Source organism: Halichoeres trimaculatus, unplaced genomic scaffold (genome assembly GCF_033239565.1).
Source record: "Halichoeres trimaculatus isolate MK-OKI-2021-1 unplaced genomic scaffold, fHalTri1.1 fHalTri1_scaffold_4, whole genome shotgun sequence".
NCBI lineage: Eukaryota > Metazoa > Chordata > Actinopteri > Labriformes > Labridae > Halichoeres > Halichoeres trimaculatus.
Window position 1 is genome coordinate 12592055 of NW_027437182.1, and position 27112 is coordinate 12619166.

The 27112-nt window shown below is 41.1% G+C and overlaps 3 protein-coding genes across 7 annotated transcripts in view; 2 read left to right on the forward strand and 1 right to left on the reverse strand.

Annotated features, from left to right (window-relative positions):
* The first annotated feature begins 265 nt into the window (after positions 1-265).
* On the forward strand, positions 266-13715 carry LOC141788745 (regulator of nonsense transcripts 1). 4 transcript variants are annotated; one of them, XM_074667794.1, is made up of 24 exons: positions 266-725; positions 1095-1237; positions 1761-1850; positions 2401-2568; positions 3648-3828; positions 3939-4100; positions 4340-4427; positions 4721-4819; positions 4986-5094; positions 5326-5485; positions 6129-6247; positions 6373-6537; positions 7052-7166; positions 7545-7688; positions 7818-8031; positions 8145-8262; positions 8747-8903; positions 9098-9240; positions 9404-9578; positions 9892-9973; positions 10123-10284; positions 10393-10613; positions 10750-10872; positions 10950-13715. In XM_074667794.1, the coding sequence occupies exons 1-23, from the start codon at positions 555-557 to the stop codon at positions 10867-10869; spliced, it is 3306 nt and encodes a 1101-aa protein (XP_074523895.1). In that variant the 5' UTR covers positions 266-554; the 3' UTR covers positions 10870-10872; positions 10950-13715. The 4 variants fall into 4 exon arrangements, with proteins under 4 accessions (XP_074523895.1, XP_074523896.1, XP_074523893.1 ...); XM_074667795.1 differs by having other exon boundaries at positions 4340-4424; XM_074667792.1 differs by having other exon boundaries at positions 267-725; positions 10120-10284.
* ddx49 (DEAD (Asp-Glu-Ala-Asp) box polypeptide 49) lies at positions 13705-19553 on the reverse strand. Its single transcript, XM_074667796.1, has 13 exons — positions 19275-19553; positions 18635-18758; positions 18259-18344; positions 17992-18113; positions 17322-17509; positions 16298-16438; positions 16029-16104; positions 15552-15628; positions 15293-15390; positions 15124-15198; positions 14662-14750; positions 14365-14436; positions 13705-13986 (listed from the first exon to the last, which is right to left on the reverse strand). Exons 1-13 carry the CDS (start codon positions 19387-19389, stop codon positions 13813-13815), a joined length of 1437 nt encoding a protein of 478 aa, XP_074523897.1. The 5' UTR covers positions 19390-19553; the 3' UTR covers positions 13705-13812.
* A 3449-nt stretch (positions 19554-23002) lies between these two features.
* The window catches only part of LOC141789143 (homer protein homolog 3-like), a 53195-nt gene continuing 49085 nt past the window's right edge, over positions 23003-27112 (forward strand). Inside the window, exons 1-2 of one of the 2 annotated variants that reach the window (XM_074668461.1) lie at positions 23003-23508; positions 26234-26279. In XM_074668461.1, the coding sequence (XP_074524562.1) occupies positions 26257-26279 (23 nt within the window). In that variant the 5' untranslated portion in view covers positions 23003-23508; positions 26234-26256. The remainder of the gene's footprint in view (positions 23509-26233; positions 26280-27112) is intronic. The other variant, XM_074668462.1, reaches the window with a different exon arrangement.

Here is a 27112-nt window from a genome sequence, read left to right on the forward strand (position 1 = left end):
GCAGTATGTTAGTTAACGTAAACTTGAAGCATGAAATTTAACTTTGAGTGATTGAAAACTTTTTGAAGATGTTTTAATTTTTACATGATTACATTGTTTGCATTCATACGATTTTTTTTTAGATATGTCTTCATGCTTATGTAATATCCGAGAGCATAGAAATTGCAGTACCCGAACTTTCCCTTCGTATAATAAACCGAGTATTTCTAATAAGTAATTCCGATTTCCATGTCATCCCTGCAGGGGGCCACCGTTCTCTTTTGATACCCGGAAATGAGATCAGAGTGAGCGCTCTCTACTTCGTTGAACCGTCTTTGGGCGACAACCTGCCGTGTGAACGTCACACGTTGAGCCGCGCATGGAAGTTCGTCACCGCCGCTGGACCTGCAAGAGCTCTCGAGGTTCTGGTCGGTTCCATTTTTGTTTGGGTTCAAATCAAGACACCCATCGAAGGCCTACTTACCAATAATCTGGAAATAAATACTTTGAAGAAATTGTCGTCTTTTTAGACGGATACCGGAAATATCTCAGTAAAGCGAAAGTTGAGAGTCGAGATGAGTGTGGAGGCGTACGGGCCGAGCTCTCAAACCCTCACCTTCCTGGACACCGAGGAAGCGGAGTTGCTCGGAGCAGACACCCAGGGCTCCGAGTACGACTTCACCGACTTTACCCTTCCGAGCCAGACGCAAACCCAAGGCCAGACACAGAGCCAGTTGGACAGCCAGGTTTGAGGCTTTTAATATAAACAGAAGGCTCAATAAAGCGCGGTTTACTATCGTTAGCTCAGTTAGCTCGCCGACCCAGTGGTGCATGTTAGCCCGCTATTATCGGATCGAGCTAGCCATTACCGCTAGCTGCCAGCTAACTAGCAGTGCCACTGAACTTCCAAAGTAACATTAACGGCCATAGAAAGTTTGTTTTTTACGCCTATTGAGCCAACCGAAGTCCCCTATTATGCTTTTGTAAACAAAGTAAGAAGTAAACACTGTTGTCAATTTGTCAGTTTGGTTGAAACTGGTTGTAATCGCTGTGTATCACCTAGCAACTAGCAGTTAGCATCAGGTTTGTTTTGTAAACCTTGTGTTGTGCCGCAGATTAATGGTCCTGATGAGGGTCTTCTAAATGGAGGTGTGGACGACTCTGTCGCCAAAGCCAGCCAGCTGTTGGCCGAGCTCAACTTTGAGGAAGATGAGGAAGACACATACTACACCAAAGACCTGCCTGTGCACGCATGCAGGTACGTTGATAATAACTACACCGTGTTAGGAAGTCAGTGTCATGTATGTCACGGGTGAAACGTCACAGATGGGTTGTACTCTTCGGTAATTATAAAACACTTCTTGGGTTGTTCTAACTGGTTTGTGGTCTGTGATACTATAAACCTGATAGGTGCAGAAAGAGAAATTGATTGTTAATTTCCCAAATAGCATTTTCAACTGTTAGCATGAACGAAATTAAGAAAATAGTTGGCAGGGCGACTTATTCAAGACTTGCCAGAATAATTCAGTAAATAAAACCCACCTGCCAGCTGTAGCAACAGCATTCAGTTTACTTTTCTGCTGGACATTTTCAAGATCACATCTTATGGTTAAGTCAAAATTAATAGCTTCACAGTTAAAAATATTCATATTCTTCCTTCTTTATTAGGCCTGCTGTCATTTTAGTATTCCCTTACAACTGCAGAGAAAATATCATGTAGTTTGATGGTTGGCTGATTCTGTTTATTTTAATTGTTATAATGCTGCTATTTTTCCTTACAGCTACTGTGGGATCCATGATCCAGCATGTGTCGTGTACTGCAACACTAGTAAGAAGTGGTTCTGTAATGGACGTGGCAACACATCTGGCAGGTATGCTGTCTAGAATAGTTTAGTTTAGTTTAGTTTATTCACACACACAAGTCATCATCTAGAAGATGCAATACAATACTTGGAGTATGCAATAAGCATCTATTCCTCATTATTATTATGTTTATATACAATCAGGTGTGTGAAAGGGATCTCCCCAAGGAAGCTATTTAAAACTTTTAATAGGGGGCTAAAGCTTTTAATAGGAATGACCTCACATATAGGCAGTAAATGCCTTTTAAGACAGATATGAGTACTGCAGCATCAACACTGATTTGTATTCCAGTTGCATTGTTGAATCGCATTGTTGAATCGCACTGTAGGTCCATGTACTATGTCCTCCTGAAATTTACAAGCAGTGCAATAGAACTTAAACACTTCAAGATGTGTAGCATGTTCAAGTTATCTGTGTATTTATAGAACATGTTCTATTTTATCATTCTGAACATTCTGAACATCTCAGACACATCTTTACATTGAAGTTTCACAATGGATTCATGGAGCTGGTATCAGAACAGATTTTCAATCATTTTCTCTATTGTCTGTATTCTAGTCACATTGTAAACCACTTGGTGAGAGCCAAATGTAAAGAGGTGACACTGCATAAAGATGGGCCACTGGGTGAGACAGTACTGGAGTGTTACAATTGTGGTTGTCGCAACGTGTTCCTCTTGGGGTTTATCCCAGCCAAGGCTGATTCTGTGGTGGTGCTGCTCTGCAGGTGAGTTTTAATCATCTTTCATTTAACCGGAGAAACACAATATAGACACAATATCTTGCAATCCAGGAAGTTATGGATAGGATGCTCTATGGGAAAAAAATAAGGGATGGAGTATAGTGGTGTAGATAAGGGAATATTTATTTCCCTAGTTTCAGGCTAGTTGAAATGATGCAGAAATTTTTTGCTAGAGTGTTGTAGTTTCATTACTGCATTGCTGAGCACTCGGCAACTGGTGACAGCAAACCCAGTGTGTTTTGTTCAGGCAAAATTTATCTTTAAAAATGTCTTTAACCTCATTATCACTTTCTGCATGGCCCAGGCCCAAACAGGAAGTTTAACATGATGCTTTTTTTTATGTTTCTCCGGTGAGCGCCTTTTCTGTGTGTCAAGTGTGTTGTCACTGGTATTGATGTAGGAAATCACATTTAAAATAATTCTCCCCATTAAGCCAATCACTACCTTCATCATCATAAAACAGCTGTTAAAAGATTCATATTTTAGCTCTAAGTTAGTACTGTTCTGGAACAGCTGTAAGATAAATTATGTTTCTAAAATATAAACAGATAATGAAAAAGAAACTAATACAGTTTATGTTTGAAGTAGTTCTTCCACAAAAGGCCTTTAATTTATACTCAGTGGAACATTTTGGAGTTAAGAAACTTGTCTTTGCTTTCTGTTGTTTTTATTTGGCTATTCTGGTTAAACTTAGTAGGAATACTTACGGGTATCGCAATATGTTGTTCACGAGTAGAAATTCCTTTGTTGCTCAAAACCTCATAGATTATTTATTCATCAACACACTTAAAAGCAGAATGGGAACAAACTTTTACAAAGATGTGATTTGTCAGTTATTTACTCTGCTGCTGGTGCACGGGGAACTCCCTAGAGATGTCCACAGATGTGTAAACAGTGCTTCCTGTTCTGTGGCATTTATTTGACTCTTTTGACAGTCATACATGGCAAAGTGTTTATCTTGAAGAATGGAGAGGAAGAGAATGTGTTCCATCCTTTGCAAAAGTTTGCTTCTCATAAATTTTTCCACATGAGCCAACTGCCACTTCTTTTTACCTCAATTTCAGGCAGCCCTGTGCTAGCCAAAGCAGCCTGAAGGATATCAACTGGGACAGCTCGCAGTGGCAGCCTCTGATTCAGGATCGCTGTTTTTTGTCCTGGCTAGTAAAGATCCCGTCGGAGCAGGAGCAGCTCCGGGCCCGTCAGATTACGGCCCAGCAGATAAACAAGCTGGAGGAGCTGTGGAAGGTATTTTTTGGGGGGTCATGATCATATGGCAAGGAATAGAAAACCTGGGCAATTAAAAACAACAAGTTATGCCATGTTCCTTGTATGAACAGTTTCTTTGATTCCCTCAGGACAACCCCAGTGCCACCTTGGAAGACCTGGAGAAACCAGGAGTGGATGAGGAGCCACAGCACGTGCTGCTGCGCTATGAGGATGCCTACCAGTACCAAAACATCTTTGGGCCTCTGGTCAAACTGGAGGCTGACTATGACAAAAAGTTAAAGGAGTCACAGGTACGTGAATGCTCCCTCTTATAACTGAAAGAGGTTACTATTTTTATAACTCTAGATTTTCTTTACAGTTGTCACATTTTGGCATGATGGCAGATTTCTGGTTTATAGCATCAGCTTCAAACTCTGTTGACTTTTTAGTGCCACGTCTTGTGTTACAGAAATGAAGTCACTCTGAAAATGCCTTGTAACTTTGAAAGATTTATTTGTTTTAGTGATTCTTTTTATTTTTTCTTCCATAGACACAAGACAATATAACAGTCAGGTGGGACCTGGGTCTGAATAAAAAGCGGATTGCCTATTTCACACTGCCCAAGACGGATTCAGGTGGTAATTCTCAGAGCTTTACTTCCTCCCAGTGGTTCTGTGGTGCAGATAGAGACCCTCCCATCCCCATTCAGTCATCAGACATGCACGCAACCTCCCCCCACCCTGCATCTTTTGGTGGCATGTGTGCTTGGATTTGTTTTTGACTTTATTTTTGTCGTGGGGTCTTGTGCTACTTTGTGCTTGTACGGTATTGTAACTATTAGACCATGAACACTACTTATTCTCATTAGATTAATTATTGAAAATTGTGAGCGTACAGCAGTGTCTGATTTGTGTCTATGTATCAATCCCAGATATGAGGCTGATGCAGGGTGATGAAATCTGCTTGCGGTACAAAGGAGACATGGCTCCTCTGTGGAAAGGCATTGGCCATGTCATCAAAGTTCCTGACAGTATCCTTTACAATCTTGTTAGTCATGTGTGAATTCAAGCCATCGCTGTTTTGTTAAATTTGGTCCACTCTCCTGGCACTTAAATCTTGGTTTTAAATGTCAAGTAGTGACAGAAAATTCCCACTTTCTGAAAATACTCTTGCTTCCTTAGCTGCTTGTTTTTAAGACTATGGGGATGAAATTGCCATTGAGTTACGAAGCAGTGTTGGAGCACCTGTTGAAATCCCCCACAACTTCCAGGTGGACTTTGTGTGGAAGTCTACATCCTTTGATAGGTATGTTGAAAAGTTACATCTGGATATTCCCAATGTGATGGAATCATTAAACTTATGCCTTTGAGTCTCAATAATTGTTCACAGAACTGAACAAGGGTTGGTCATAGGATGTCATTTTGCTTACGCTCATATTTATCATTTTTGAAATAAAGATACTGGTGCATATTTACTCATGTTAAAAAAAGAGTCTAATTTTTGTGTTAACTGACACTTATATATTGGTTTCTGCAGGATGCAGAGTGCCCTGAAGACATTTGCGGTGGATGAGACCTCAGTGTCTGGTTACATCTACCACAAACTGCTGGGCCATGAGGTAGAGGATGTCACCATCAAGTGCCAGCTGCCAAAGCGCTTCACTGCCCAGGGTCTCCCTGACCTCAATCACTCACAGGTAAGGCCCCGTTTACATGACAACGTTTCATCTGAAAACCCTGTGAAAACACAGTGATAAAAATCTGCGTTTACACGGAAACGCTGATGGACTGTAGTAGTAGTAAGCATACCAGGCCTGTAGGTGGTGCTATAACTGTCTTGTTTAGAAGCCGCTTTTGGGAGATCTCCACCAAAGTAGAGTTGAGCCGATCTGGTGTACAACACGGTAGTTCACGAGGATCGTAACAACGGTACTGTTGTCCTGTTGTGTGCGCGCGCGCGAGGGAGAGTGTGACGTCAGCGTTTCCACTGAAAACGCCGGCTTACTGTTTACACAGCAACGGTGTTGGGAGCGTTTCAGAGAAATCCCACTCTGAAGGCCGTTTTCAAAAGTTTGCGTTTTAGGTCGGCTGAAATGCCGTTTCCGTGTGAATGCGAGGCTGAAACGCAACAAAACTTTTGCGTTTCACCCTAAAACCGTTGTTGTATAACCGGCCCCTAAGACTTTATCTGAACTTACATTCATTTGCACTTTTATCTTTTTGTCTTTTGAGAGGAGATCTGAATCTAAAATCACAGTTACTTAGAGTACATTGGTTAGAATTCAACTGCTTTATTTGAGTTGTTTTGTAAAAGGTTTGTATTTTTGTCACTTCACCTAGGTTTATGCTGTGAAGACGGTGCTGCAAAGGCCTCTCAGTCTGATCCAGGGTCCTCCTGGCACTGGTAAGACTGTTACTTCTGCCACAATCGTTTACCATCTGTCCAGGCAAGGCAACGGGTAAGACACCAAGATTTTTGTTAGTTTGTTCCAAAATAAAAAAAAAAGTATTTTGTATTTGTTTGTACTTTTTTACTGCTTCTGTCCTCACTATCTTTGTGGTGTGCCTCTGTGTAAATTTGCAGACCAGTCCTGGTGTGTGCTCCCAGCAACATTGCCGTAGATCAGCTGACTGAGAAAATTGACAAGACTGGATTGAAGGTCGTTAGGCTGTGTGCCAAGAGCAGGGAGGCCATTGAGTCACCAGTGTCCTTCCTGGCTCTGCACAACCAGATCAGCAATATGGACAGGTCAGTTTTTTCTTGTTCACACCTGAACTTCAAAGGCATAGGGAAATAAAATCTGAGTTTTGACATCCCAATGTCAACCAAATGTTGTAAAATGAGTTACACTGATCTCAATCAAAGAGGGGAGAGAGGAGAGATTCAAGGCAAAGCTACTCAATTGGATGAAAGGTTCAGGCACATGCTTGTTCTAAAAACAGCAGAAGTCATTGATTGTTGTTTTGCTGATGGTCAACAAAGGCAGGCAGTTTATTTAGGCAGCCCAGATCCTTTAATACCTGATAAATGCAACTTTTACACAGTTTGTACTTCATATTGCACATATATGTACCACAGAATGTATCCTTATTCAAGTTCTTTTCAACAAAGGTATGTACTTTTGAAACTGCTTTGAAATGAGAGAACGTTATAACACTTGTGGCTCCATTTCATAATGTTTTCTTCAGCTCTCAAAGAGAACTGTTTGACTTGCTTTGTGTTCTGTTGTATACACAGCCTGATCTGTGTTTGCTCTTTGCAGCATGCCGGAACTTCAGAAACTGCAGCAGCTGAAGGATGAGACTGGTGAGCTGTCGTCTGCTGATGAGAAACGCTACAGAGCTCTAAAACGCACAGCTGAGAGGGAGCTGCTCATGGTGAGGAAAAAGAGGAGTTGAGGAGTTGTAAAATGCTACAACAGTTGACCTTGGTGCTGATACTCTACAGTGTTTCGGGATGTTTTCAGCTTACAATGAGAGCTGTTGGTGTGTTTTAGACCCACGCATTAAAAAACGTTCTGACTGTCCATAGTAATCTCTAATTTTATTTAAAACCAACTTAATAAATGATTGTAAATGTTCATTTTTGATCATTCTTACTTTTCTTTATCTTGTTTATTTCTCAGATTAGGTTTCTGTACAAGACAGGGTATACCTGTGTCAGATGTCTAACTTATTACACTTAAGGGGAAAATAAAGTTTCACTTCCATATCACAGCTGTCTCTTGCTTTGGATGATGATAAATTATCTTCCAGAATGCCGATGTTATATGCTGTACCTGCGTTGGAGCTGGTGACCCACGTCTGGCCAAGATGCAGTTCCGCTCCATCCTGATTGACGAGAGCACTCAGGCCACAGAGCCAGAGTGCATGGTCCCTGTGGTACTTGGAGCCAAGCAGGTAGAACTATATGCACACCCAGTTTATCTATAAATTTTGATGAGAGAGTATGATAACCTGTCTTCATTATTCTAGAACAACATCCCCTTACTCACTGTGTTGTTTGTCCGTTCTTTTTTCTCCTCCCAGCTCATTCTGGTGGGTGATCACTGCCAGCTGGGTCCTGTAGTGATGTGTAAGAAAGCAGCCAAGGCAGGTCTGTCCCAGTCCCTGTTTGAGCGCCTGGTGGTCCTGGGGATCCGGCCAATCCGTCTGCAGGTCCAGTACCGCATGCACCCGGCTCTCAGTGCCTTCCCCTCCAACATCTTCTATGAAGGATCTTTGCAGAATGGTGTCACTGCAGGTTTGTCAAGAGCAGGCACTTACTTACCTGGATTGGTGGAGGAACATACGTTTTCTGTGCACCTTATCACAAACTTCTGTTAAAAGCTAATTGACATTTTTTGTTTTCCTCAGCTGACCGGATCAAGAAAGGCTTCGACTTCCAGTGGCCTCAGCCAGACAAGCCAATGTTCTTTTATGTCACTCAGGGCCAGGAGGAGATTGCAAGCTCTGGAACCTCCTACCTGAACAGGTAACATCACAATACTCATAGTATATTTGTATAATTTGTATCACTGCTCTACATATTTTTTAGATATACAAATCACACCTAATGTTGTCAATTGAGCTAGTTCCACAACTTTCACAAAAAACCTGGTATATGGGGAAAGTTGCAAAGTCTACCTTAATCTGCGATAAAAACTTTTGCCTAGTCAAACAAAATTAACAAGAATTGAATGGAAGGGGAACTGGTAAATCAGGGAAACTTTTTTGGGGCAAATGTGTCCTGTTTTTTTGTTCGAGGATTTTGTTATGGAGGGTGAAGTTCTGTCAGAGATGGGGAAAAGAGCTGAAAGGTTTACCCCATCTTTATTTTGCCAGTAAAAATCAAAGTTAAAGAATCAGAGCTGTCTTTGATTGCAGACCAGCACCAGGCAGTTTAACCCCAAACTTAAGATCTGTTCTACGTGTACACTTAATTGAGTACTTAAAGCTGATGTTGCTGTTTTATTAAGGACGGAGGCTGCCAACGTGGAGAAGATCACCACTAGGCTGCTGAAGGCCGGGGCCAAACCTGACCAAATTGGCATCATCACCCCATACGAGGGTCAGCGCTCATACCTGGTCCAGTACATGCAGTTCAGCGGCTCCCTGCACACTAAGCTCTATCAGGTACTTACCAGTCATCATGGAGATTAAGGTCTACTTCTTTTGAATTGATGAAAATAAGTTTATTCTCATATGTGGCGGAATCTCAGATCAGAAAAGGGAGGGCTCAGTTATCGGAGGTCTCGTTTTCATTTTTGACAAAATCTGGTTCTCGGCATGGACTGTGAAATTCTCTTCTTCTCCTGTCTCCCCTGTAGCAAGTTGAAATTGCCAGCGTGGATGCCTTCCAGGGCAGAGAGAAGGACTTCATCATCCTATCATGTGTCCGTGCCAATGAGCATCAGGGCATCGGCTTCCTGAACGACCCACGTCGCCTTAACGTAGCGTTGACCAGAGCCAAGTAAGAACCTACACTTCAGTGTCTTTAGCATCAGAGGGTTTCCACACAACCAGCTTGTTTAGTTTCTGTGGATGATACACAGTTTTATATCTTCTGCATTATGTGGTCCCCAAACAAGATTTATACCTGTCCTAACACGCGGTGTTATGTGTTGTGAATGAAGGTATGGTGTCATTATTGTGGGGAACCCCAAGGCCCTCTCCAAGCAGCCTCTGTGGAACAATCTTCTCAACAACTATAAGGAGCAGAAAGTCCTGGTGGAGGGACCCCTCAACAATCTGAGAGAGAGCCTCATGCAGTTCAGCAAACCCCGCAAGCTTGTCAACACCATCAACCCAGTGAGTATTATTATGTTATCTGCTTCAGTCACAAGATTTGTTCACTCATGGTTCATGTGATGAAATCCAACTCCTCTCTGGTCACTATTACAATCTTTTTGTTGCAGTAGACATTAGATGAAACCTGAAAATCACTGTATATAGATTTGTCATAAAAAACCCTTTGACTGAAGCAGGTGATAACGTTGGGTATTGCAACAACAGCCAGAAAACGGTTAGTGTAGGAGCAAGTGCAGATAACAGCCACTGCCACTTGTCCTGTCTTGTGGCTGTAATCCTAAATAAGACTGATATGCTGATTTGTGTTTTCCAGGGAGGACGTTTCATGAGCACTGCGATGTACGATGCCCGTGAGGCCCTCATTCCTGGCTCTGCCTATGACCGCAGCAATACTGGTAGGAATTTGAGTTATTCAACTTAAACCTTTTTGTAATAAATGAGGTAATGGATACACTGCTGTTTTTTCAAACTGTGCTTGGTAAACATATTCTTCTCCTGTTGAAAACATGGTCTAAGCCCTGCTCTGTGTGATTACCCTCAGCAGGCCGCCCGTCCAACATGTACTTTCAAACTCATGACCAGATCGGGATGATTGGGGCAGGCCCTGGTCACATGGCTGCTATGAATCTTCCCATACCTTTCAACCTGGTGATGCCACCGATGCCTCCTCCCAGTTACCTTGGTCAGACCAATGGCCCTGCTGCAGGTACAGTACAGCGTTAAGATGTTCCACTGAGTGCTCCATGAGCTTTATTAGTTTCACCTGTAGGTAGTTCAAGATTGATCTCCTTATGTTTGTTCTGTTTTGTTAAAGGCCGCGGTGCTATGAAGGGTAAGCTGGGCCGTGGTGGGCGGCAGAGGGGCCGCGGCTCAGGTAGCCAGGGTCCCGGTCAAGGTAACGGACCACACATCCAGGCCAGTCAGGATGGGGCCTCTCAGTCCTTCTCCCAGGGGCCCCTAACACAGGGCTACATCTCCATGAGCCAGCCTTCCCAGATGAGCCAGCCTGGCCTGTCCCAGCCAGAGCTGTCTCAGGTAATACCTGAATATCACTCAGTGAAGAAGCCTTGCTCAAAATTTCATGAAACAAATTCCACCATTTTCAAGTAGACATGCTAAAGAGCTTGGAAAGATGTGACTGTAACTGTGTCCCTTTCCTTCGGTTCTCCAGGACAGCTACCTAGGCGATGAGTTCAAGTCCCAAATCGACGTGGCTTTGTCCCAGGACTCGACTTATCAGGGTGAACGTGCATACCAACATGGTGGGGTGACTGGACTGTCACAGTATTAGAGTGTAAGTACAAAGGACATTGGGTATGCAGTTTTATGCTGGGAACAAAAAATGAAAATAAATTTCTTTGCTTCTTTCAGGTCACTTGATGAAGGGAGCTAGGCTTAAGCTGAGCTTAGTTCATCAGCTTTTTAATCTGGGAAAAAATAAAAACATAAAATGGATACCTGTTTTCCTCTGCTACAACCGAAGCACCACCGAGTGAAAGCGACGGGATAGCGAAACCAAACCAATGACCAGCGAGAGAGATAAGAGGGTAGAAGAAGAGAGCACGAACGGACGGGCAAGAGAGGCCGAGAGAACATGCGAGAGGCAGGGACCGCTGTCCGTGAAAAGTGAAGGAACGAAGTCAAGAAAATGGGCAGCGAGTGGTCAAGCTGCTGAGGGAAACGGAGGGGAGATCTGAAGGGTCTCATGGGAATCCAAATGAGGCTCAACTCCCGACAAAATAATCCAGCCATCCCCTTAGGTCCACTGCCTCCAAGGAAGCAAAGCTAGCCCATGTTTACGTGGGTGTCAGAGCTTTTCCTGCTGAATTTCAAGAACTTGTTCTGAAAACTTGCAGGAGGCACAATTACAGGTAGCCTTGGAACAGGCAACACACAATCCCCATCCTTAAGCATTTAGTACTCCACTTGTGTCTTTGAAATTTGGATTGTCATGGGAGGAGAGTGGCAACAACAATCTACTGGTGGGCCCCAAACACCTCAGCAGCCTCTGAAGGAAGCAGCAGACGACACACCCTCTGGAAGAGGAAATGAAAACCTGGTTTCTGTGCTTGGGTCTGGGATTAAAGAGCCTTGAAATAAAACCTTTCCTTGCTTGAGAACCACAAGGCTCAGTCACAGCCTCTTATATGAGGTGGTTTGACCACACATCAGTGGGAGAGCAGCACAGGGATTTCAGACTCTTTTTCAAGGCATGACGCGCGAATCCAACCGATATCGCGATCTTCATGGGACAGTTTTTCTTCTCTGAATTACCTTTTCTTATCACTGAGCACAAATTGCAAAAAAAGTCATTGAAACATGACCAGCATTGAATATTCAAGTCAGTGTCATTTGATGTTTCAGCGAAGGCTTTTCCTTATTTTAATCCAATGAAAGCGGGAGCGTTGATGTCCCACGGAGCTTCATGACCAGATGTCTTTTTTTTTAACACTCTGTATGCTTAGATCGGCAAATGCTTGAATGCTTTGCATAAATTGATTCCTCAGGGGAGGGTGGGGACTTTCCAAACTCATCATACAAATCCCCTCTTGAGGTGAATGAAACCAAACAGGATAAAAGGAGGAGGATGACTGTAGTTGAGGCTTACAGGCGGTCGTGGTAATCAATCCACCACAGGTGAGAAGTGGAAAAGGAAGGTGGCTGAGAGAGAGGAGGGGATGAGTGTTTCCACATCTGGAACATAGGTTCAAGTCATTACTGGAGATAAAGAAAATTCAAGTGTAATGTGGTGGATGGTTCAATTCCATCAGATAACCACACAGAAATGTAGGTGAAAGTGAAAGTTTCACACAGCCTTTGAATCAACATTAGAAAATATAACTGATAGTCAAACTGCCTGGCCACACAAACTTTGAAATGATCAGGGCAGAAAAAAAGAAATTGGTTGAAAATTACAACCTAACTCAATGATTTAAATATCTTCGTCTTTGTGTGGATTCAGTTACTTAGACACTTTTTTTTTCCACCCAGTTGATTTTGGTAGAGAAGCCATCAGAATAGTTCAGATGATGGTGAGCAGATAAGAAGAGTGACGGAGAAACCTGAATCAGTGCCTATAACCAATCACCTTCAGATAAACAGCTGCAGCACAAGCATGAATGTAGTTCAAATCAAACTACCAGCATTTATAAAACCTTCCACACACCAGAGGGCTCAACAAACCTACAGAACAGTACTTTTGTGTTTTGTTTTGTTTTTTTAAATCAAAATCAGGCCAGGTCACAGTGAGGTCGCTGAGGCGAGCAGCTGGATTGTTTCTCAAAGGACGGGCGGATGACAAAAGCCACCTTCCTTCTCTGTGGAGGAAAACAAACGGGCTGGTAGAGTTTCTTTTTCCTTTTGTGGACTTTTGATTTGTGCAAAGCTGTTAAGCCAGCGTTCTGTATTTCATGTAGAGTTCCTTCAGAGATTAACGTGATTCTTCAGCCTCCTCGTTCTGATCTTTGTGAATCTTGAGTTGATCCAAACATTGCTTCTGTCAGAATGCTGCTTGGTGTGTTACTTTTGTTTAGTTATTTAGCCATTTTGTGTGGATTTACTTAAGTGTGTTTTTGTAGCAACTGACTGACTACAGGAATGAGGCTGAAACTTTTTCTTTTTCCGTTAGTTTTGAATCTTCTCCTTGAGCTCTCTGAGGGAGTGTGCTCCCTTTTTTTAACTCTTCCAGAGAAGAAACTTTCTGATCACAGTAAGAATGTACTTCACTGTCCTTTCTATCCCTCTTGTTTCAGCAGTCATGTGACAATCATGTTGCAAGTACATGTGGCCATGTTACATTGACTTGGATCTAGACATTTGGTCAACATCATGTAAAAATGTCACCTCTTCCACTGAAGTCTTGATATGTTATAGCTTTAAAACCCTGCTGCCGTTTTACTATTGCTGTGGTGTTTTTCTCCATTTCTGAGCCACGATGAGTTGCAACATGAGCAGTGATCATTGATTCAGCTGTATATTAGTTGTTAAACCCTTGATTCTAAACGTTAAAAGACAATTGAAATTAATCACAGAGCTTAATGTGATGTAAATAATTTGAAGTTGTCTTATTTTCAGTGAAGTTGCATCACAACATGGTTGTTTCTTGTCAAACTGAATCAATAAAGGCTTTCAATTTGATAGCTTGTGTTTTATTTGCACTCGCTCAAGAAGTGAAAATTTTACAGATACTGTACAGTTAAGAAATCCATCGTATTTACATTTGTCACTACAGTCGTCATGAAGTTGCCTGTGCCTTTTCCTTCTTCATCTGCTTCCTCTTCATCGGTTTCTTTTTCAGCTGTCCATGTTTCTGTTTCTGAATGCTCTCTTGGATTTTCTGTTTGAACAACTTCTTCTTACTTTTGATCTTCTCCAACTCAGCTTTCCTCTTCGCCTCCAGGTCTGGATCCTGGAATAACAGTTGGATCACAAATCAAGACGTTGACTGGGTTCAAAAGCAGCTCCCTGACTCATTGCATGCTTCTTTGCAGAGAATTTTCTTCAAAGTTGATACTTTACTTGGTCAAGTTATTAAGTCTTTGCAAACGACATAGTTCATGTAATCAGATTCCAGCCTCTAATATGGGCCTTAATGCTGATCAGGTTATGCTTTACTCTCTGGACATTTGGGGTAACATAAAGATGTAATCTTCAACAAAGAGGAAATAGAATTAATTTTGAAGTCAATAAATGCTTTATTCAGCCATTTACAAGCTTAAGATCCTCCGATTTTCACAGATCTAAACCACTATGGTTAGTACTGCTACCACCACCTGAAGGAACGTACCTTCCCCTCCAAGATCAGCTGTTTCCTTTTATTGATTTCCTTTTTCTCATCGAAATCTGTTGCCTCCAGTTTCTGTAGAGCAGAGGAGTCATTTTAGGAGGGAAACACAAAATGATATACAGTCTCAAACAGTGAGCAGAGAAGAAAATATAACTATTCAGGTATATTAGTGGGTGAATCCAGCATGAAAACACATTTTTTATCTTGTTGCATTGGACGTATTCAGTGTTTGGTGTTCACTGAGCTACAAAGATGGAAGCGAAACACCTGAATATGCATAAAAAACAGGTAACCTACTATTTCACACTGCCGTCTGGTCACGTTGACCTGTGTGAGGATCTTCAGGACTTCCTTCTCTTGCACAGGATACTCCTCCAGCTTCGTCTCTGTGAAAACACAAAACACACATTATTGAGGGGTTGGACCACGCCTGTTCCTATACTGAAGGAGTTTCTACAGCTCATAGACTCTTGGTTAGCGGCTGAATTTAGAGTTTGAATTACTGTGTTAATCTTTTCAATAATGCCTTTAACATTTAGTCTGCAAAGCTTTCAAATTACAAGAGATCTTTCCCTCAGAAGAACCAGTCAGTAAAGCAAATATTTGGCCATAGTACTTAAAGTATTGAGAACGAACATGTCAACATTGCACAACAGCAGTTATGACTTTACAGGTCACATAACTGAGCTGAACTCTAAGAGAAAGACAAACATTGGTTGAATTACATTTTAACCAACTTTACAGATCCATGAAACTTACGAATTTGTGCTTCAATAGCCTGGACCAAGTGAATATCGTACTGAGTCACCAGTGTGACGGACACGCCATTCCTTCCTGTAGGAGGAAAACATCGTTATATCTTTGCTGTACTAACATAACAACCAGGAGCAGATCATGCGGGTAATACTAAAGTATCATTAAATGTTACCTGCTCTTGCTGTTCTTCCCACTCTGTGGATGTAGGTCTTGGGAAGCCCAGGGGTGTTGTGGTTGATAACGACCTGAACTGTTGGAATATCCAAACCTCTAGAAGCAGAAGGGAGAGCACAGATGTTTGAGCTAGTCTAGTTAAAGAAACTCTGAGTGACATTTTTAGAGAAGACTGACAGATGATTACCTCTGTTCAGGACTAAAGTTTTCAAGTTTAAAAACAATCAATGTGCCGAGAAAGAAGCCAAACTTCTTACCGTGAAGCTACGTCTGTTGCAATCAGGATTTTGAAGACACTGGCCTTGAACTTGGCGAGGTTTGCAAAGCGTTCTCTCTGGAGGAGATAAAAAGCTGTTCAGTCTGCAGGCTTGCTCATCTGCTATAATCCATCCTAATCCTTCACTGTCTGTTTCTACATTACCACAAAGGCCTTCGTCTCCCTATACGTTTATTTGTGTTGTGAATAAGACAAACAATTCAAAATCCAACACGAACTTCTTTAGAAGCGTTTAAGACTCTTCATTAGGACCACGTCACCATTTTCTCACATTTCTCCCCCAAAAGCAAAAAAAAAAAAAAAAAAACACATCCTGAGTGCAAACTAGAAGAACCATTTTCTGACAGACTCCCCCCTTGGCTGTAATTCTATGACCCTAGTAAGTCGATCCTTTGGCAGGCTTGTGTTAGTGAAATGTGCTGAGGCAGAATGAATTCTGCAGCAGCATCAGTCTTACCTGTTTCATCATCGAGTGCAGGGAGATAGTTGGGAAGTCAAATTCGCGCAGCATCATGGTGAGAATCTGGCAGTCCCTGTGAGAGGAATTATAGAAAAAGGGTGTTCATGCTTTTTGCAACCAACTTACTTTCAGGTCTATGTTCCAAAGACAAAAATAAATATCCCACCCTTCAGCTTCTAAGTCTTTTGTTTATTTACTTTGTTTTGCTAAAAGATTACAGAGTGCGTTTTTTTGATATTTTAAAGACTTCTGACTGGGTTTCGTACTTGCACGTTTTGGTGAAGATGATGATGGACCAGTCGTCGTGCTCGTCCGTAAATTTCTGTATCAGGTGGACTAGATAGGCGTCCTTTACCTTCTCCGGAGTGAGGATGAACCTCTGATCCAGCTCCTCTACTGTTCTTGTCCTGTAATAGTGTTAAATATTAAAATGAGGATATACTTCAGAGTTCACGCAGACATGGAGAGGTCAGGGTTTAGAAGACAGGACAGCAACTAATTCCTCTAATCTCAGTTAACCATGTCTTTCAGAGTTGTCAGCCGTCAAAAGTTAGATCTTAATCAACTCTTAGCTGGCCTTCTCAATTATTACTTATCCTTTGGAAGAATAAGTTTCAGACTTTGCACTTCTCCCCTTTAGATTAAAATCAAAATAAATTTAAAATGTCAAGAAGACTGATCAAAACAATGTTAGGGGACATTTAAAAGGAGTAGTTTCAACTCTAAAAGTGTGATTTCCTTTGACAGTTGACTTAAGTATCAAAATTATGTCAACCAATGCAAAAAAAGGTCCCTCTACATTAAATTTTATTTTTTTTAATTCTATATTTTTGAGCTTCTGCACAAACTCTTTCAGACCAGCTCTCTTTGAAATACACTTGAATGGTTTGCAGTGGCTCCCTAGGCTTTGAATATAGTCGAACCAAGAGTAAATCAAGCAGAATGCTCATTTAGCCACCCAAAAGTATGTCTGCAGCTACAATTTGCACAACTCCCACTCACATCAAATGCATTTGTGGGAGAGATGAGATTACATGCAAACTGAACTTCACTGCATCACTTGCTTAACATAGCTCGCAAGATTTTCTCCTCATGTGCTTCAGTACATTGTGCCCATATTTCAGTTAAACAGATTTCTTTTGGTTAGAGGACCTAAAATAACACTGTCCATACAAAAAAATACAGTGAACAGGGCAGTGCACATAGAAATCTCTGCACAGATCATCTGGACTTAAAACCTTCTCCTTTACTGACTGAACACAGTTTTCACACAGCTTCAGTTTTACACACTCTGACTTGCTCTCCCAGAAGTGAGGCTCATTCATTGCGATGCTCTTCAGCTCCTGCAGGGTGTCAGTCAGTGTGGCACTGAACAGAAGAGTTTGTCTCTTAGCTGGTAAAATCCCCAGGATCGTCTCCAGATCTTTGGTGAAGTCAGTGCAGCCCTGCTCCAGCAGACGGTCTGCCTCATCCATGATCTGAAACAAAGGCAAGATCAGACAAACTTAGTCAGTCTTAGAAACTTCTAAGAGTAATGTTCCAAAAGCAGGGGGTTGGTTCTGCAGTTTCAAGAGGCCTTGATAAAAAAAATGATGTTTCAACTTTCAAATTTAAAAGATAACTACTGGCATTGAAATTTACAGTAACAATCTGTTATGGTTATTCAGTGATTTCAAGGAGCTACGAAAACCCTACAAAACAAGAAAATGTGTAATCAATGGCTGTTTCAAAAAAGTAAAACATGTAACTGTATATCAATCTGAGACTCAAACAAGTAGGAAAAATGTCCTGCTCAATAACAGTAAAAGCCAGACTGTCTGTGCCATGGATAACCAGAATAAAGTGGTATGTTGCACACATTGGATTCTGTTCAGTTAATTCTGTCACTGATTGATTGTTATGAAAACCCCCAGTTTTTAAAACCTGGTCAAAGTCTCACTTTGTGGTCTCCTGAACTCACCAGAAACTGGATCCTACTCATGCTGAAGGTGTTTGAGCTGCGGATGTGATCAGCCAGTCGTCCAGGCGTCGCTACAACAACATGTGGCTGGTTGGAGAGCTCCACAGCCTGAGCCACCATGTCTGCAAGAAACACAACACTGTCAGCACAAATATACAGTATCTGTTCTGTAGAGACACACTGAAATGTTTACTACATAGCTTAAACATTAACAGCTGCCAGCAAAATAAACAGAGGGGAAAGCTGTAGGGATGTGAATTGATTTACCCATTCCACCGACAATGATGCAGTCTTTCAAACCAAGAGGCTTCCCAAGGACTCGAAACTGCTCTGCAATCTGATAGGCCAGCTCCCTGTATGACATCACACATCCAGCATGATGCGTTATGAGACAGTTCTTCCTGTTACTATTCATGTTAACACAAGTGGTATTAACAACTTAAGTATGAAAGGATTCTTTGCATCTACATGAAAATTTTGTCTCGTATTGTCTTGCTGAGTTACATGTCTGTATTAGTATAGGTAACAATGCACACTGGCTTTACTGGTTTCTCTGAACTTCTTTAAGTGTTTAATGTGCATCTTTTTTTTTATTAACATAGCTTTTAATGCAGCAGGTTTTCTACATGGACACAGTACAAACCTAGTCGGGGTGAGCACCAAGCAGAAGATGCCATAAGGGTCCTCTGACAGTTTCTGAAGCACTGGGAGCACAAATGCTGCTGTCTTCCCACTTCCAGTCTTGGCACAGCCCATACAGTCCCGACCTTAAAGAAAAGAGGGGATTTCACAAGAGTTATTCACTTTTTATTAACAATTAACAAGTGAAAAACTTCCTCAGAAAACAAATTCATAGTCTCTGTTTTTTTTTTTTTTTTGCTTGTCTGCAAACATAATACACAGAAGCTCAGTCAGTACCAACATTGAACATTTTTACAGCCTAACAACAAACTGTTGTTACGTAAAACTACAATAAATAAAATAAGGGCAGTAAGTTGGAAGAGGGTAGTTACTTTATCGAAGTGTACAGTGATATGTAGACTAATTCTTGAGTAACTTTTGCCCACACATACATGAACGTGAAATTAAAAGGTGACATAATAAACACACCTTTTTTGAAAACAACCGAACTACAGGATAAACTCTGCATCTTTTTTTTTCCTAAAAAATACAGGAGTCTGGAAACAAACTATTTACAGCAAACAATCAAAAAGATGATGTAAATGACAGGAAAAACCACGGGGCGTGATTTTATCCGAATCTTGAGACTAAATTTGGTTTACCTTGCAGTATAGCAGGCATGCAGTTTTCCTGAACAGGAGTGGGTTTGTTGATGCCCAGCTGTTTACACTGTTTAACCAGCCAGTCCGAGAGACCGAGCGACGAGAACTCGGCCATTTCTGGTTGATCTGGATCCCTGAGAACGGATGTCAGTATCTTTAAACGTTATATTCCAAAATAAATACTGAATCACTTTATGTAAGTGTGGAGTAAAACATCCTCGTGCACATGATCATGTGTCGCGGTGTGATGACGTAGTCATTGTGCATTCTTCATCTTCTTGTATTTGCGGCAGAACAAACGCACAGACCGGGCGACATTGCCCTCTGCTGGTCCTTCACAAAAAAAAAAAAAAAAAAAAAAAAAAATAATAATAATAATAATAATAATAATAATAATAAAACGATTAAACTACAGAAATGATCAGTTAAAATGTTATCTTCCTGCATGTCGCTGCTCTTTTCTACTAACGTCTCAGCTCTAGGCCTATGCATTAAGCCAATAAAAACGAATAGAAATAAACCTACGAATTTAGAAATATTGTCAAATTGGTGGATGAATGCTCCATTCAAAAGTCATCAGATAAGGTATATCTTAAATCATAATGTTATGATTTACTCTCACGTTGTGTTTATTTCATGTTAAACAGTTTTGAGTTCCGTTAAGACTCATCATGAAAACTGTACATAAATTATCACTACTTGTGTTAGATTTGTTTTTATCAAGTTTACTGCCATCACTACAAGTCTGACCCATCTGTAATTTGTGGCCTGTATGCCTTAATGATCTGAACATTACATATTGAATTTGAGTTTCAAAAAATTTAAAATGTAACTTCTAGATTTTATTTTTTGAAGATAAAAATAATCAAATGAAACATGATATACTTTATATAAGTTATGACATTTGTTGACATCTTTTTTTTATCACAATTTTATATTGTTATACACTCACATAAAGTAACACTGATTTATGCCCCTTGTTAAAAGTGACCATGAACATTTTACTTGGAAATAATCTTAAGTCTACTATTGACAATTTCATAATATTCCATGATCTATGTCTTAACCTTGTACATAACTGGATTAACCCACCTGCACCAAAAATGACCTTTGGCCCCAAACTGAACACCCCTTGTAACGTCAAAATGACCCATAGGTCACTAAAGATGGTTACACACCTGATCTCTAGTGGTGAGCTCTGAAGCTTATCACCTGCTCCCAGCCTCCTGACTGATAGATGTGGATAACATGCACACATGTTTGTGTAGGCCTGACCATCACTTGGTGTTTCATGGTTAGTGGAGTGAGGAAATGTTGATATTTGTGACATTTACCCAAAAATATTTGCAGAACTGTTAATTGGGGATTCAATACAGAAAATCTGCCCAGTTAGAAGCTCAATGCATCTCAGAGAAATAGAGGAATTAAGTTTTAACAACAAGCCATAGAAATGCTAAGTATACCATAAAATTCAGATTTATTCTTATCTTGACTTAACTTCTGTCTGGATGTTCATTCCTGCCACGCTCTTTTTATTTCCCCTGATCCATGTCTTTATTAGCCTGAAAATGTCAGTGATCTTTACTCAGTAATTATCGGAGGAGGCTAATGTTCAGAGGAGAGTTTACTGAGTTACCCACCCTGCAGCTCCTCTAAAAGGATTTTAACTCCAGTCTTTCACCTTTTTCACTCCTTACTGGCTCTCTGTGCTCCTCCTGCTGATCGCTCTGACTTGTTCCTCTCACTGAGCTGGAATAATTGGACCTGAAGTAACATCTCAGAGTCGAGGATCTTTATGTGCTGGCCTGACATTCAAGAGTCAGGAGGGTTGATGGGGAGCTATAAACCTCTCAAAGAAGAATAAAAACATTCAAAGAGTGATGATGTTTGTGTCTTTTTTATTTATACTTTGTCAGAACTTTCGAGAAACATGTTATGAGTTATGTAGGAAGTTATTTTGAGCTAAAGTAAGCAGCCAAAGGGTTAATTTAGCTGTTATCTGCCTGTAATGACTTATGATGTTGTTGTTGAGATTGACAAACATTTTTGGGGTTTCCAAACATTTCAGTCCCTGAAGAATCCAACAAAGAGAGTAGTTTATCTGAAAAGTTGCTTGAAACTGTGAGCTTAAGCAGCACCAGTTTGATACCAGTCCAGCATTAGAGTTTCAAACCCTGAGGAAAATGTGTGCTGTGTGAATATGGTCAATAAAACTTCATTCAAATTGTCAACATTTGGATCTTATACAGAAGATTTGTTGATAACTTTTTTTTTTTTCAGGCACTTCTAAACCTGCAGCAAGGGGTGTAAAAAAGAGTTTGAGTCAACACAGAGGGAGAGTAATCCTCAACAACATGTCCCATCTGTGTGTGCACACGGGGCTGCCAGAGGTGATTAATGGTGTATGTGTGTGTTAAAGGCAGAGGCCTGGAGGTTCAGCCCAATCTTGTCCACTCTGTCCTGCTGTTCTGCAAACTGCCTGGGCCTGGTTGAGCGGTGTCTCCCTAAACGAACACGAAGGTTGTTTGCATGTGAGGCAGAGATCTGCTGCGCCCTGTTGTCTCCCTGCAGCACAGCTGAGCAGTCAGCTGCAGAGCAGTAACAGTCCACTGAGCAGCACGGTTTGTGCACAGAGCTGCTCCCATCGCTCTTCCACTACATTTGATGCTACGCCCTCTCATCTTCAGCCAATATCCACACAAATGAGAGAGGTTTATTTTAGATTTAGGAAAGACTCAAAACCAGGGTAATTGGGAATTAATGAAATGAAGAGCAGATCTTCAAAACTGTCAGCAGTGGCGACACTTTTTAAACATATAAAAACAAACACTTGATATTCTAATTATTCTTACTGTGTTGTTTCCTATTTATCATCTTTCAAATGAAAAGTTGCCTTGAATTGTTGCCTTTCTCAAAACCATTCAAAAACAAATCAAATATGAAGACCTTTAAAAAAAGGGGAGTGGGTTTATTTTTAAATGTCTCAAATTAGTCTTATTTAAAGGACAAGACAAGGTCTTCAGGATTTCTGGCCAGAATTTTTCCATTTCATTAACAGGAAATCTCCCTGACTGCATAAACCCTCCACTTTTGTCACTTTGGTTGTGAGCGTGTTCCTCCTGTTGAAGATTTGGTTTGATACTTTGTGTGTGGTGTTGATTCAGTACAAATCAGGCTTACTTGAGTCTAGTGTTCCCAGCATAATGTGGTTTCCAGCTGGATGAACACAGCCACTGGATGACATAATCATGGTTTTGAAAAGAAGGATCTTATGAATATTGTATCAATGCATAATATTCCTACTGGGTCTTCATGTTAATGTGGTGTGAGTGAATTTACTGTGCTATATTGTGTTTCCATTTAATCAGATTTCCTGTCTTTATTCCTGTCCCACTTCCACAACATTTGATCCTGTCCATTACTGTTCTGAAGAGATTATTATATAGCTTGATTCAAACGGCTTTAAGCCAAATGCTATCTGATATTATGAGGGATCAAGAGCAGTGTTGGACATCTGAGTATTTACTGAAGCTTATTGTAAACAGCCATTTGGCTTCTGCTAATAACGTCAGCTGCTTCAAGCTTTTATTACGCTGCACTTCACAAATACGCTTCTAAGGCAGGCTGCAGGCCATTTCCTCATATTAAATTTCACTTTTTGACATTTAAGTGCAAAGTAGGTGAGGATGAGAAGAGAGGAGGGGCGGCGGGGTTTGTCACTGTCATCGAAGCCATCAGATGGCGCTGAAGAGGCTCCACGGTCCCGCTGAGAGAGCTGAATGAGGTCCCAGTGTGATCTGGAACAGAGGTAGCAGCGGAGCACAGCACAAGTCCTGGAAGAGGTTTGAGCCCAAAGAACTCTGCCGCTTGACTCTCATCGACACTCCTTGGTGTTCCTGGCCAGCGAAGCTAAGTAAACTGTGCACGGCGCGTAATTACGCACGGGGACGACGGTTCTGCGGTGTTGCTCGCAGTGGAAACCCGCGGACAAAGGAAGGCACGAAGCCTGGAGTACAACAACTGACTTGGAAAGAGAGGAGTAGTGTTGGAGGGGGAACGGCTGGAATCTGGAGTCGGAAGTGATTTCTCTGTGGGTTTTTTTTCGAAATGTAACTTGAAACGTCCAGGATTTCGGGGAAGAAGCAAGTGAGTTTAGAAAGCGAGGGTGAAAAAGGACTTAAAGTGGAGTTGTGAGTGGAAATCAGCATCAGCATCCAGATCCTCGGAGCATGGGGTAAGTTAGATATCTGTGTCTGAGATGTAAAGCTAGCTCTTTTGTGTTATAGTGAAGTGTTGGTTCAGAAAGCGAAATGCTTAAAAAGCGAACTTGAGCGACTTGATTTGTGGAAACATTCGGTGCGAAGATTTGGGGTCCGGATACTCTCAGGCCCTTGAGAATTTCGAAAATGGCAAATGACACTTAGTTTTTTTTTCTAAGTTAGTCATCCAGGTAGCCACACACTCGCTGCTGCTGCTGCTGCTGCGGTGTGTGTGTGTGTGTGTGTGTGTGTGTGTGTGTGTGTGTGTGTGTGTGTGTGTGTGTGTGTGTGTGTGTGTGTGTGTGTGTTGAATTATTCATGCAAGCTCTCAGCTTGTTTCCAACACACCTGAACCCTCCCTGTATTATCAGAGTCGATGCTGTCTGTTTCAGGGCCGGTCTCGCGACACTTTAATTGAGATGCCACTCAAATGACTAACTGAGAACAAGGTTAGAGCATCTCAAGAAGCCTTCTGTTATTTGAATTAGGTTTGTGGTGGACTTGGGGGACTTGTGGTCCCCACAGATCTATCCCTTTTTGGAAAACTCAGTTAAGGTGCCACCTTTAATTCAGATCACAAGGTGCTTTCTCAAATGAAAAAAACATGAAAAAAAAGAAAACATTTATGGGTGCCCTTCCTTTTTAGAAAAACTAGTCAAAGTGCATATTTGGGTGCCTTTCTTGTTAAAAAATAATCACGATGTGCTCCAGTTGGTGCCTTTGCCAATGAATTTTTGATAAAACAGCTTCAAGTTGGCTCCAGTGCTCCCTTAGGCTGTCCTATATGTTATAAAATTTTCTGTGTGGGCGACCTAACCTTAACCCTGCGCCTAAGACCTGACTCCTCAACTGTTAGGGTTGTACCAGTTCTATTCCCTATTTAAATTATGTGATTTGACATTTCACACAACATGCCACTGTCAGCTGAAAGATGCTTCAATGCAAATATTGTTGGCAAAGTCCTGTTAAAGTGTCGTTTTACAGTAATTTTACACAGACTACTTATTGAGTTATGACCACAGTGGTCTTGGATTCATTCAGACCATGCTGATTTCTTACAGCAGCACAGCACACGAGCTGCTGGATCCACAAAGCTCAAGTCAAGGCTGAACCTGCAACTCCCCTCACACATAAACGATTGGTGCACTCAGGCGGCCCCCTTCAACTTATAAAGTTACACTTTATCACCAGGAGTGAGAACTCAATTAGTCAACAATGTGGACAGCACATGAGAACAGAACAGCAAGAGTCTACTTGGGAAATGTCACATGTAATGACGTTGCAAATGTATCCAGCCCACTAAGCCCTGTAATTATCTCACACTGAACAATATTAAGTCAGATGATCTGCAATGTAACACCAGGTCTCCAAAGTATGGGTCTTTGAGACACCTGTATATGCCCGCTGTCCACTGAGCTTAGCTTCAGTCTGTACCAGGTAGTTTTAATGAGGATAAAAAAGTGCCAGTGGTTTCAGAGAATATCTCATTGCAGTAATAAGGTCAGAGAGTCATTGACGTGAAGTTGATTGTTTCGTTTCAAGTGAAGTCAGAAGCACAACAGCAACAGTGGAAACCTGCTGGGTGACATCTGCAGTGAGAGTGGGTCTGCTGTGCTGTTCACTGTAACACAAAAACAGCTGGATGGCTGTCTTATGGATTTTCTTTGATGAATATATATAACCAGGGCATAGTTTTAATCAGATTAAAACTTAACTTAACTTTACTGTTTATCATCTCTCTGTAGTGACTAGTTAAACCAGTGGAGTTTAATGACTCAGAAACTCAAATAAGAACCACACTAATATGTAATCCTGCTAATAATGATGATAATAATAACAATAATGATATCAATGATTATAATTATAAGCAAATAGACTCTGATTCAAAAATTATGTATCAGCTTCTAATACACCCCATATTTTGATATTTTACATTGACAAGGGTACCAGTCAGTGAATTTTTGCAACACTAAATCATTTGTCCTCCAAATTCAAGCTCTATTTTCCAGCAGAATCAAATGTCCCGTCTCCAAGGAGTTTCAATAAACAGGCCTGGATTGTAGACGTAGAATAAACACCAACACTCAGACGTGTTGCTGCTTGAGGCCTGATAGGAGACGTCTCTTGTGCCCTCTTGACAGAAGTCAGTCCTGATAAACGACCCCTCCAGGTCTGTAAACAAATTGAGTGTTATACACAAGTGCTCCCATGCCGTGTGCTGCTAATCTAAAAGCACTTATCAAAGTTATATGACCTGTACTGTTCCTTTACAAACAGAAAATGTAGTTTGATAGATTGATTTTTCTAGACATACAAGTGTACAGCCTGCTATAGTTTCTTTATTTTTCTGGTATAGTAGTACGATTACAGAAAACACTTATGATATGTGGAAAAGGGGCCACAGCATGTACATATGGTATTGCTAGATGTAGATAAGTACCTCTTGAATGCACCATTCACCTGCCTCATCACTACGTCTGTATGAAAGAGCGCTTATTGCAGAGAATAATTCAACTGAGCTGCATGTCAGAATCACACATGGGGGGTCTTTGGATTGAACAAAAGTGGAGAACTTTTTATGGAAACTTTTACCCATTTTGTGTTTTTATATTTGAAAGAGACACTTATAATGTAATTTATAATGAGACGTTATTCACACTGTGTAACTGAAGTGATCTGTCCCCCCTTGTCCTGCTGCAGAGGAGTTGTCAGCGAGCTGTAAAATGTTCCCGGTACACCGAGAGAGGTACAAACACACAGCGTCTGTGTTGTGGATCTGCATGGCAGGGATGGGCGATAACTCAAGTTTGATTTTGATCTCCTCCCACCTGAAATTGAGCACCAGAAAGCTGTTTTGTTGACACCTTTCAGAAGATAAAGCTTCTTCAAAGCCAGGATGGACTATGATGTCAATTTGTAATTTATTGATAAGATTTGATTCAAAATAAATACATGCACAGCAACATTTCAAGGTGGCTTTCCCAGAAAAAAAACAAAATTAATTTGCTTTTGAAATTCACCAAACACACATGTTTATTTATGCACATGGCTCTGCTTTGAAGAATGCAACATCAGGATCTGAACTATTGATACTTGAGGGATCAATCAGCCCATCCCTACTTCATCAAACATTTATTCACCACTGATCAAAATTCACCCGTCTCTCATCCATGTAGTGTTCTGCATCCATAGTGTCCGTCCTTTCCTCAGTATCTGTGATATTTCCTGCTGTACTGTGAATTGAGAGGTATGATGAACAGAGAGGGGGCTTCATCTTTATCAGTGGTGTGCAGATGTTGTCTGCATGCTCTCCTCCTCTTTCTGCTGTTGTTGGCTTTTGTCTCTACAATCAAATCATCCTCCAGCCAGTTGTTCTTGCAGCTCATCTGTTCCATATAATGTTGGATTATTTTGTATATTATAAGTTTCTGGTATGTTTTTATGTCAAACTTGTTGTTGATTTATTACTAAATGCTATTTCTCAATTGGGTCACACATGAATCTATTCACAGCACGTTAACTGAAATTCCCTTATGACAAAAATACACCTTATGACATACGTGATACTGTTTATTCCAA